This window comes from Dreissena polymorpha, chromosome 6 (genome assembly GCF_020536995.1).
Source record: "Dreissena polymorpha isolate Duluth1 chromosome 6, UMN_Dpol_1.0, whole genome shotgun sequence".
In the NCBI taxonomy this organism is placed as follows: Eukaryota; Metazoa; Mollusca; class Bivalvia; order Myida; family Dreissenidae; genus Dreissena; species Dreissena polymorpha.
This window is the reverse complement of record NC_068360.1, coordinates 87382517-87395717: the sequence shown is the minus strand read 5'-3', so window position 1 is coordinate 87395717 and position 13201 is coordinate 87382517. Positions and strand designations below refer to the sequence as shown.

Below are 13201 nucleotides of genomic sequence, written 5' to 3'. Positions count from 1 at the left end.
GTCCCTGATTTGCCTATGCGCACTTTACGCAAATGCATAACACCATGTTTTCCCTGAGCCAGGCATATTTAATTGACAGCTAGCCTATGCGGTTGGCTTTGCAAGACGTGATATGTTTCTGATCCTTGCAGGCCTTCACCATCTACTAACGGGGCTTAATGTATGTGCGTAAGGCGTCGTCCCATATAAGCCTGTAGTCAGTTGGCATAAGCTAATCAGGGACGGCACTTTCAGCTTATATCTTCTTATCAAATTTTTTTTTCGGAAAGTGTTGTCCCTGATTAGCCTGATAAGGCTCATCTGGGACGACACTTTATGCACATGGGTTTAAACAGGTTTACCCATAGCATGGCACATTTCAATCGACAGCTGGCCTACGCGGGGGGCTATGCAAGACGTGACATGTTCCTGATCATTGCTGGCCTACACCTGCTGACCCTTGTGAGCACGTTTTTCTTCCTGCCCAAGGACTTTATTTCAAGGGCACAAACAAAGGCTCAAAGCCCTGATGCGGTAGACGAGACAGAGATGTCTGTGGAACGTCTCAGCGATAGAAAAGGTGTGACATCTTAAGTAATTTGTTCATTTTAGTTTTTGTTGGAGTCAACTGACAAAAATGATTTCATTGATAAAGTTATCAAATAACAATAGTTTAATTTTAGGTTTTATAGGAAATTGATTTAAGTTTATACAGAAATCCCATGGCAAACTTGAATTTAGGTTTTACCAGATTTAAATGACAAAATTGATTTCCGTTTACAAAATGATCAAATGACAAAAAAGATTTTAGGTTTTACAGGAATCAAATGACAACATTGATTTCAGTTTAAAATGTAATCAAATGATGACATTGATTTCAGGTTATAACGAAATCAAGTGACATAATTGATTTTAGGTTATAAAGTAATCAAGTGAAAACATTTGTTGCAGGTTATAAAGTAATAAAAATGACAACATTGATTAAAGGTTCTAAAGTGATCATATTTTAACATTGATTTTAGGTTATAAAGATATCAAATGACATAATTATTTTCATGTTATAACATAATGCAGTGACAAAATTGATTTCAAGTTATAAAGTAATCAAAAGACAACATTGATTTCAGGTAATAAAGTAATCAAATGGAAACATTAATTTCAGGTTATAAATAAATCAAGTGACATAATTGATTTTAGGTTAAAAAATAATCAAGTGACAACATTTATTGCAGGTTATAAAGTAATCAAAATGACAACATTGATAAAAATGTTATAAAGTGATCAAATTTTAACATTGATTTTAGGTTATAAAGATATCAAATGACATAATTATATTCATGTTGTAACATAATGAAGTGGCAAAATTGATTCAGGTATCAAATGGCAACATTGATTTGAGGTTATAAATTAATCAAATGGCAGCATTGATTTCAGGTTATAAAGTAATCAAATGGCAACATTAATTTCAGGTTATAAAGAAATCAAATGGCAACATTGACTTCAGGTTATACAGTAATACAATGGCAACATTGATTTCAGGTTGTAAAAAAATCAAGTTACAACATGGCTTTGATGCTTTATAGAAAAAGGTTTTACAACTTTTATTTTAGATTTTACAGAAAAAGTGTTACAACACTGAATTTAGGTTGTACAGAAAAAATGCCATAACATTTATTTTAGATTTAAAATAAAAGATGTTGAAACTTTGATTTTAGGTTTCACAGAAACAGTGTGGACCTATTGATTTTAGGGTTAACATAAATATTATGGCAAACTTGAATTTAGGCTTTGCTGGAAAAGTGTGGCAATTTTCATTTTTAGGTTTGACAGAAATGGGTTTAACTATATTGAAAAAAGGTTTTATAGAAATGGTGTGACTTAATTGATTTTAGGTTTAACAAAACAATTTGACATTTAATTCAGGTTTTATGTAAAATTTTGACAACATTGATTATTGGTCTCACAGAAAGGGTTTGACAACATAGATATTATATTTCACAAAAAGTGTGATAAGATTGATTGTAATTTTTGCTGTTATGATAAAGTTATGATAATATTGATTTTAGGTTGTAAATAAAGAATGTGGAACTTTGAATTTAGATTAAGTAATGCAAAGTTAACATATTCAATAATTTGTTGTAATACAACGACACATGTTCATAAGTTCATGACATTGAAACATAGTTTTATGTTCCATAATGCACTTATGAATGCTGCTGCAGAAAGTGCCCCTGCTGCACCGAGCCTGCGCAGCTGCCTGTGTAAGCCTGTGTTTATCACCCACGTTATTTGGCTTTGCCTACTTCAACTGCGGTTCTTCTTCTTCATTGGCACGCTCAACCAGTACCTTAACCGTCTCTTCAAAGAGGATGCACAACAAGGTGGGTTTTACAGACACAGAGGCTGTAGGTTCATATATAAACTTGACCCTGTACCTTAAATCTCAAAATAGATATGAGCATTACTCTGTAAAATAGGGCTTAATGCCTGTGTTGAGAATTTTTTCCTGGATAAGCCTGTGCAGACTAATAGGCTTATTCGGTACAGCACTTTACGGCAATGCATTAAGCCCCATTTTTCCGAGCTAGGCTCACATATTTTCATTAGATTTTGCCTACGTTTTTATGATTCAAACAAATAATTATTGTTCGCTATATGCAATTTGAAAACTTCTACTTTTCGTCTAAGGACTTTGCCATAATTTGTTTACCATGTTACCATTTTCTATGGCAGTAAGTTACTTCACCAACATGTGTTGCAATTTTCTCTGGCAGTAAGTTACTATACCAACATTTGTTTGACTTTTCTCTGGCAGTATGTTAATTTACCAGCATGTGTTGACATTCCTCTGGCAGTAAGTTACTTCACCAACAAGTGCTTCACTTTTCTCTTGAAGTTAACTTCACTAACATGTGTTTAACTTTCTGTGGCAGTAAGTTACTTTACAAACATGTGCTTTACTTTTCTCAAGAAGTAAGTTTCTTTACTTGCATGTGTTTAACTTTGTTGTGGCAGTAAGATACTTCACCAACATGTGTTTCACTTTCCTCTGGCAGTGAGTTTTTTCACCAACATGTGCTTCACTTTGCTCTGGCAAAGTTAATTTAACAACATGTGTTTCACTTTCTTCTGGTAGTGTGTCTCTTCTTGAACATGTGTCTCTTTTTTCAGCTGCAGTAAATTACTTCACTAACATGTGTTTTGCCATCATGGCCAGTATGTGTTTAACGTAGTGTACACATTTTCTCTGGCAGTGAGCTATTTTACGAGCATGTTTTTCGCAATTATTGCCAGTATGTGTTTAACATGGTGTAACCCTTTTCTCTGGCAAAAGGCTACTTCACGAACATGTGTTTCGCAATCATTGCCAGTATGTGTGTAACATGGTGTACCTCTTCTTTGGCAGTAAGTTACTTCACGAACATGTGTTTCACAATCATGATGGGTGGTCTCGTCACGTCTCCTCTTGCAGGCGTGGTGTATGACATTGTACGACGCTGGTGTCAAGGTAACTCATGTGATAAGCCGTACACAATGTAAAATAGTGCATTTTATTTGCCTCCAACGACTGTCTGAAAGTCCTAATTAAAGGTTTCGATAAGAGGAAAACAAATGTATGAAAAAAGTGCCACATTTATTTAGATGGAACTCCATCGGTTAAACCTTAGTGAATGTATAAAAAACACTTCTTGTTTTAAAGTGTTTGTAAGCATACGCAAAATACACTTATTGGCCGATTTTAGTCCAAAGAATGCAGTTTGTACCAATCCAAATGACCCTGGCCCAATATCATGAACAGTAAAAAATAAACAGCACTTGTTTATTTCATGTTTATTATATACTTGTTAACTTAAATGTTTCTTCTTGGAGTGTCATTATATGTCTGCTTTATGTTCCAGATGGTAAATCGTCTGTCTATAGAGAGGTTTTCCCCGCTGCTATTCCGCAGGCTGTAGGCAGTTTGTTGGCGCTGCTACTGTCAGTCCTGGTGTTGCTGCCCTCGACCCAGGTCCTGTACCTGACCTTCATCATCATGACAGTGTTCCGGTCCTTTTTGTACAGCATGATGGCAGCCTTCCTTAGTGTCGTGTAAGCATTAGCTGTATGCATTTACAATCTAGAACAGCTAGGGGTAAATATATTTGATTTTCTTTTAAAACTTACACATTAAAATTATAAACAAAAACAAATTAAAATGAGAACTGCTCTGAGGAAGCGAGGCTGAATGCATGTGCTTAAAAGTGTCTTCCTGTGCAATCAGCAGACATGATAATAGACCGTCACAATTAACAGGCCAGACTGGCCTACGAGGATAAATAACTTTCACAGGGATCAAAAGTGTTGTATTCTGGAGGGACATTTCATAGTAAATTCAAAACATGCATTGTTAACACGTGGTTGAATTATCAAAAAGCAAAAATAGTGTGAACAGCTTGATTCGAAGAAATAAATTAAGTGTTTTTTTCCAATTTAGGAAAAATATTCACACATATAAACAATCGATATTGAGTTTTAATGACGTATTTAACACAGATTTCTTAATTTATTAAATACGTTTACTTTTTATTATCTTCCATTTCCCTAACATGCCATAACAGTAAACTGTATAGAGTGACAAACATAATGAAGCAAAATATGCACATGAATCTGATTATACACAGATCTACGAACATATAAATCGATTCCTGTTTGTATGTTTCCATTTTGGAATGATAAGCTTGTAAGATTTATTTTCGCATCGTAATTTCTTCATTGCCCGCCATCTTGGAATATTTGTGACATGCGTGCAATGCAATGAAATATCATAAATTTCCGACTACTTTTGCGACTATGCGAGACGCTCCATTCACATTTGGAATAAAATTCTCGGAATTTATTGATGCTGCAATTTACTTCTTACTTACGAAAGTTTGCGAAATGAACTTTTTATACAATCTACACGCAGAGTTGTCGTTCCTGCTCTCACATACACTCTCTGCCATCACAAGAAAATACTACCAGATTTGGTAGGATTTTATTTTATTGGTTTTAGTATTATATTATGAAAAATAGTATCATGTTCTTTTGCATTTCGAAAACAGTGTATAAGTTACGGTTCATAATAAAAAAAATCATTACCTCAATTAAAAAAAGCAAAAATAACAACGGTAATATTATTAAACCACATGGCTAGGCTATCATTACGTGGTTGGTTATGAAAGCTGAATCAATGAAGGCAGGGCTTTGATCAAGCTATGCTGGTTCCTGTTAAATCTCTGTGCGGAAGTTACTTTTAAACTGTTCGGCGGAAATGGATTTAGGATTTAGGATTTATTTCCTAATACATCGGGGCAGAAATGCCCATGAGTACACAAAAGTATACAAAAGATGTTCTACACATATCAAAGTCAAGGTCATAATAAAAACATGCATATTGTTACACAATGTTATGAAGTACAATATATTCTCTATGAAAATACAAAGGCATATGAACAAGTGAAATGTTTTACAATCCAATAATAAAGCATTTGTTATATAATACGTAGTACAGAATTATACATGTACTGAGGAAAATATAACATAATGTAGATGTTTATTCAGGAAAAGAGGCAATATGCCTCATGTAACACATGACAAAGAAGCATATAACCGGTTAATGGTGAGATATGTCGCATCGCGTTAGATATCTGTTAGATATATGCTGATGCATCAGCATGTAGTTTTGATTGTGAAAATACAATAAAAGATAAATAGATAAGTAAACGTTTGGAAGCAATGGGAGGAAAATGTATAACAAAAATTAATATAACGTGTATATGTCTTAGGCCAGGGTTATTGGGTCATTTCGGTGAAAAATGTAAGTTCTATTCTAATGAAATGTAACTAGAGTTTATATATTAAAAAGTCTAAATTTAGATATGAACGTTATATTTAGTATATATTTGAGACACAAAGGTGAGTTAACACAAAAATGGATATTAGATCTAGGTAGCCTTTTTTTTGGTGTGGGGGGTGAAATTGTATATTCCTTGTTAGAAAACCAAAAATATAGAAAAACTCACGTAGGCGTGCCAAAGTGTTTGATTTCAGGTACATGTACATATCAGGTGCATTTATCAGTAAAAGTTATTTACATATATATTTACATATATGTTTAACAGTTTACAAAGTAACATTTGTTATACACACACACACACGCACGCACGCACGCACGCACGCACGCACACACACACACACACACACACACACACGCGCACACACACACACACACACACACACACACACACATAAATATATGTATACAAATATTTGGTATCATATAACATTTTTACAGCCTTGGTAATGTAATTGGTGCATGTGTATTTTGCAATTGATGTTGGTGTTGTGTAGCCTTTCATATCCAAGCTCATAACGATTTTACTATCAGATATATTAACGCGTGTTTCCGTTACACAATCGATTTAAAAGTGGAGCAATGTGTCTGGAAATAATCGGATTAACTAACGTCGTGAATACAGTTAAATGGATTTTATCATGGTAAGTCAACGTTGTAAGTGTGGTACAGTTTTACAAGCTTGACAACCTAACCCGAAATCAAAACGTTAGGTTGAGTCGCATGTGTAAAGTTGACCAACTTTTATTTAATACGTGTGTAATTCTGCTCATGACTCATGTTTGTCGAGTAACCTAATTCAAGCAATTAGGTTACTACACATGATAGAACTCTATCTATTGAGTGGCTTGATATGTGATGGCCAATTCATCATGCTAAAAAACTTTTTTATGAAGATTTAAAAGTTACACATTTAGACAATTAGAGCACACATTTATCGAATGTTATGTGGTAAACAAATGCATTGTATTTGCGTTCACAAAATAAGTACACCTTACACATTTTGCACATTTTGTAAGTTTTAGTAACAACATAGAATAAAATAGCATGTTATATGATGGACAACTATTATAAACTTAGATACATACATATACATGTACATAAAAATGAGCAATATATATATACTGGCTTACATGTAAATAGAATATGACGTTTACTAATGACGTTTATTTGATTCTTATGTTTGCAATACACCTAATAAACATAATTGTATGTTATGTTGTATCTATTTGTAATACCAGTTTTTTTTTTGTCTATTTCAGGTACCACTACTGTTTCTTGACACAAATTGTTTTTCTACCAATTTGGTTAAAAAATAGTGGTGTGTGTTTTCTTCGGTATTGTAATAAGAGGCTGAGAAAAACATAGAAAAGATGGATTACCATCTATGATATGTGTTAGGTGAGCGTGTGAGAGGTATGTATTTTTAGTACTGTTTAATTATTCATAGTATGTATAGTATGTATTTCTCAATTCGAAAGCTTTTTTAACAAAAATTGCAAGGTTTCTATTTATTTTACTATTATTGCACTGAAGAAGTTCGATAAATTTCGGTACGTTTGGTCTGACATAGTAATATTTGTTAATGTATGTTTTTCTTAATTCAGTGTAAAGTTGGCATTCCAATAAAAGATGGAATTCGTCCTCTAACTTATGACATATACAACATGTTCTATTTTCACGTGGAGTAGGTATTGGTTTTTTCCATCTACCAGCTTCTATTTCTAAATTATGTGCAGACATTCTTAATCTTGATAATGCAATCCTACAACTGTCTATATTAACCTGGTATAAATATGGCTGTAACTTAAAAATAGAATACATAGTATATGAACTAGATCGTGTTGACTCGTTTAATTCATTTATCCAATTTTGTAAAAATACATCTCTGATTCTTTCTTTAAACGCGAGAAGAAACATATCTATGTCCCCAACACCTTGATATATCCACGCATGGAAAAAACCAATAGATTGTAATAAAATCTTAACATTATATGCCCATGACTTGGTATCATTATTGTTTTCTACATTTTCTACCATGGTATTATATACTATTTTTGCATATTTAATTGGTTCCATTTGTAATATTTTAAACCAGTATTTTATGACATTTATATAAAATTTATTTTTCAATGGGGTTCTGCCCAGTTCCCCGTATACGAAATTATTTTGTGTTTGAGACCTTACACCGAGTAGTTCTTTGCAAAATTTTAAATGTATTCTTTCTATTTGTATGATATTTTTGTTTAGCCCCCAAACCTCTGATCCGTAACTTAAGACTGGTGCAATTAATTTGTCGAACAAATCTAACTTGTGACTTATTGACATTGTGGGAAATCTTGTAAAACAACTTTTTAACTTAAAAATAGCTTTCATAGCTTGGCCTGTCAGTGAAATAAACGTGCCATTAAAAGAGCCCCCCGTTGTAAAGACAATCCCAAGATAAGTAAAATGTTGAACAATTTCTATATTTTTCTCTATATATGTAAAAATAATGTTTTTTCTTAGTGTACCTTTTCTAAAAATCATAATCTTAGTCTTAGCAGTATTTACACATAGCTTCCATTTTTCACAGTAAGCTTCTAACAAGTGTAATCCGTTTTGAAGTCCAGTTTCAGTCTCTGATAGTAGTACGATATCATCTGCATATAACAGCAAAAATAATTTTAAAGTACCTATATCTAGCCCTCTGAAGTCATGTGATATAAAATATTCTTCAATGTCGTTAAGGTACATTGAAAATAAAAATGGTGAGAGCGATTCACCTTGTCTTACACCAAGAAAGCATTCAAAATCTTCACTGAGCTGGTTATTATTTTTTACTTTCGATCTGACGGTAATATACATCGCTTTAATTATATCTAGCATTTTCCCTCTAACCCCAAATTTTATTAATTTAAACCAAATAACATCCCTAACCAGGTAATCAAATGCCTTTGTAAAATCGACAAAAGCTGTATATAATTTCTTACCATTGTTTATCAGATGCATAATAGCACTATGTAGTACAAAAATATTGTCTACTGTTCCCATTTTCCCTCTAAAACCTGCCTGTGCTTCGATATATACATGATATTTCTCTGCCCAAATATTTAACCTATTATTAAGAAGTTTTGTAAACAATGTACGACGGGACGATGGGCTTTCGCCATGTCTGAATCAGGGACAAGCCTTTACGCTTATATGGTATTTTTTTTAAGGAAATCTCTTTTTATCAAAGATCTAGTTCAGTTGGAAAGTGTCGACCCTGATTAGCCTCTGTGGATTGCAGAGGAATATATGGGTCTACATTATACATGCATGCAATAAGCCCCATTTTCCCAGAGCGCAGCTTATTAAATTTCTTTAAATTAATACATTAAAATATTTTACAAAAACAATACAAATACTTGTATCCTATTTCAGGTTTCCAAGCGAGTATTTCGGTCTACTGTTCGGCGTGACGGTAGTGTCTGGTGGTATATTCAGCTTTCTACAGTTTGCCTTCTTCACCTGGGCAGAGCAGTATCCAGAGGCACCTCTACATGTGAGTATACAATGTCATCATCTCAGACCTTATGCCATTGAGCCCATTGTATGATACTTATTAACTGACAGTTACATTGCAAGGTTGCTAAGGGCACTGTGTTAGGACCATACCATACAGAATTGATAAATTTTTTTACATATTTCATGGCAATCATACAGCCCTCTGACATTTTAGGTGTGTGGTGTGACTGGCCCTTTATATCCTAAATTATGTAATTTTAATGAATTGTTGAACCTTGTCCAATTAATTTCGAACTACTTTTATTTCTTTAATTTCTATGTTGGGCTCAGATCAAGAACAATATTGTGTTATAATGATTGTCCACTATTTCAGGCTAACATACTGCTAATGAGTGTCCACTAGTTCAGGCTAACATACTGCTGTTGATAATGATTGTCCACAATTTCAGGCTTACTTACTGCTGTTGATACTGATTCCCCACTATTTCAAGCTAACAAACTGCTGTTGATACGGTTGCCCACAAATTCAGGCTAACATACCTCTGTTGATACGGTTGCCCACAATTTCAGGCTAACATACTGCTGTTGATACTGGTTGTCCACTATTTCCTGCTATCATACTGCCGTGATAATGATTGTCCACTATTTCAGGCTAACATACTGCTGTTGATAATGATTGTCCACTATTTCAGGCTAACATACTGCTGTTGATAATGATTGTCCACTTTTTCAGGCTAACAAACTACTGTTGATAATGATTGTCCACTATTTTAGGCTTACATACTGCTGTTGATAATGATTGTCCACTATTTCAGGCTAACATACTGCTGTTGATATTACATAAATGTAATTGTCCACTATTTCAGGCTAACATACTGCTGTTGATTCTGGTTGTCCACTATTTCAGGCTAACATACTGCTGTTGGTACTGGTTTGTATTTCATTCTTTCATCCATTGTACCTCTGGATCACCTGCTCAAGGGAGGAGAAAAAAAGTTCAAGGTCAACTGAGGGGCAAGGTTGAAATTTAATGATTATGTTACTGTTGGAAAATAATGTCAAATTTGTATCTGTATGGTAAATGTGCTTACTTTAAATATTCAGTGTAAAGTAAATTCTTCTGTTGTCATTTTATAAGCCTCCATGGTTATTGCATAAGTGTATGTATTTAACACAAGTGTTTTTATCTTTTTTTTTTTTGTCTTAACTGCAGATAGTTATTATGTTTTAAGCGCGTACACGAAACTGCTATTATATACTTATTATTATATCTTATTCTAAGTATGTTGTAAAGATTGTTAATGGGTTATTAGAGAGACAGATTTTGTTTGTACTTTTAAAATTGTTCAGTTTATAATATTAAGTATGAATCAGTAATATTTGGAATCTACAATAATACAGTATCAAACAAGAGTAAGAAATAAATGTTTGCCATCTCAGTGGTTTTAAATCTGGGTCCTTTTGGAGTAAAAACTAACTTGCTGCCTCTTTGCCCTTCAGGCTAAAGATTGTTTTATTGTGTTTTAAATACTACGCAAGTTATACACATACATTTGTTTCCGAGGAACAATGTTTTGTAATAAATAAAGTAAGCTTTGAATTACATCCTTGTTCTTGTTCTGCATCAGTTATAGTGAACGTGCCATATTTTGTTTAGCTATCTTGCTTGGTAAATCCATATCTTCCTGTTTTGTTGTAGTATTATATTTGTAGTATTTTTATACGATGTTTGATTTTATTTTGAAGATTTTATATATTTCAAAACATCAATCTAGCTTTAAAGTTGAAATTCCATTCATTATTGTTCCTTTAATTTTGTTTAGTATGTTTAATGTTTAGAATTATTGTTCAAATTGTGTCAGCATCGCAGCGGAATTATAATTTAACATGTTTGTGTTTTATTCTAATCAAGTGAAATACACTTATACCATGTAAGGTTGCTTTTGTTTTGTACAATTGCTGTATAGTACATGGATCAAGGTATTAGTAATAGAAGGGTTCAGATCTAGACTGAAAGGTGTTTATTTGTCTTTTCTTGTGGTGAATAGAAACATGAAATGATTTAAGATTCAAAGCTGGTAATTCACTTTTTCAAACTCTCAAAAGAGGAGTGAACATTATTGACAGTTTTCTCTGTTCCACTATATAATTACGTTAAAATGTGATGATCGCAGAAAATGCACTAACTTAACCATTTTTTTAATGTTTTTTCTAAGCATCCAATTAAAGTAAATGTGTTTGTTTCAGTAGATTTTTAGTTCTTATCCACACATGATCAAAGAAATACCTATCACTTTTGTATGCGCCACTCTAAAAAATATTAATTTCTCGGATCACCTAGACACTTGAGATGTGTGCAGTGTACAAAAGTGGCTTTGTGTAGCTTAGTAACTGTGTAGTGTAGTATAGTGACTTTATAGTGTAGCATAGTAACTTTGTAGTGTAGTATAGTGACTGTATAGTGTAGCATAGTAACTGTGTAATGTAGTTTAGTGACTTTATTGTTTAGCATAGTAACTGTGTAGTGTAGTATAAGCTGTTGTAGTGTCAAACAGTAACAGTTAAGTGTATTGTGGGGCCTTTATTTGGCCTCATTTCAGACCCAAAAAGTATACATTAGTCCTATATGACTGTCAAAAATTCCTTATTGAATGTTAACATTTTTTGGTTCATTGTAACATTCAGTTCATCTCCATATCTAGCTGCATGAGTTAAATTTTAGTTTATATAATATTAAAAACACGTTTATTTTTAAATTTTATAGTATTTGTTATAAAAAAAAACATCATCAGTGTCCCACTTTAAGTAAAAATGATGCGATTTTTTACCAATCAAAATTGGCCAGGCCCTAGTCCCAAATTGGTAAAACAACAACACTTCAGTATTGTGTTCCATAGTGACTAATGGTAAGAGAAGTGGTACTGCAAATCTAAGAATGTCTGGCAGCTGGTAGAGGTTCTTTTCTCGTTGCATGTGAGTTTTGTTCGAGGTCACCAAACTGGACTAATGAGATTGCCTCTGCCAAACATGACAATACCTTATACAATTTCCAACTATTAAATCGCCACATTGATGCCAAAAGGTCCAATGTGCCATTTATATTTAATAGCAAATGGTCCCTTTACTTAATATGGTTTAGCTATAGGCAGGTTGTCAATGCACATCTCTGGACCTAATGTAAAACAGCTTTAGCAGAAAGGGACCTTAAACATTGAAAAACATAGACTGGATGACAAGATATTGTTGTGATTTTATTTCATCAATTTTATAAGTAGAGTATTTTTACCAGCAAGTTATAATTGACACCTTTTCACATTCCAATTAAAATATTGTGTTTTTTCACTGTTAAATGCGGGAAACAGCAAAAGACAACAACAGACAAACACACGATTTTTTATTGTTTGGAGAAGTGCCCTTTAAAACGTCCTTGGGAGAAGCATTGCTTGTTAAAGTTCAATGATTTTGAATCAGAGGTGCTGCACTGGTATTGGTTGATGTTTTGATATGGAATAGATTTTTGTTAAAAGTGTTTTGTTATGATTTGAGATTTGTAAATGCTTTGTGAGAATTCGACATTCAGAATCAAAAGAAACATTGTATATTGTTCTAGGTTATTGAATTGAAATGCTGCTAAATTATATTGCTATATTTAACCGTTTTGTGTTTCATTTACTCAATTTTAGGCGTCAGATTTTGTATAGCCTTTACATTTTCTGAGGGTTAATTGATTGTATTTTACTTGTTGAACGCAATCTTGTTCTTTGTATTAATTACTTCATGCATCAATTTCTTTGGTAATTTGCAGTTCTACAATTTTAATGAAAGGTTTTTACATCAACGTTTTCTTCTTAACATATTTTT

At 33.1% G+C, this 13201-nt stretch overlaps 1 protein-coding gene across 1 annotated transcript in view; it reads left to right on the top strand.

Moving 5' to 3' along the window:
• LOC127835875 (equilibrative nucleobase transporter 1-like) overlaps positions 1–12993 on the top strand; it is a 56471-nt gene extending 43478 nt beyond the window's left edge. The window contains exons 4-9 of the mRNA XM_052362300.1: positions 370–559; positions 2202–2360; positions 3386–3487; positions 3879–4068; positions 9257–9377; positions 10248–12993. Coding sequence (XP_052218260.1) covers positions 370–559; positions 2202–2360; positions 3386–3487; positions 3879–4068; positions 9257–9377; positions 10248–10364 — 879 coding nt within the window. The 3' untranslated portion in view covers positions 10365–12993. The remainder of the gene's footprint in view (positions 1–369; positions 560–2201; positions 2361–3385; positions 3488–3878; positions 4069–9256; positions 9378–10247) is intronic.
• The last annotated feature ends 208 nt before the right edge of the window (positions 12994–13201 follow it).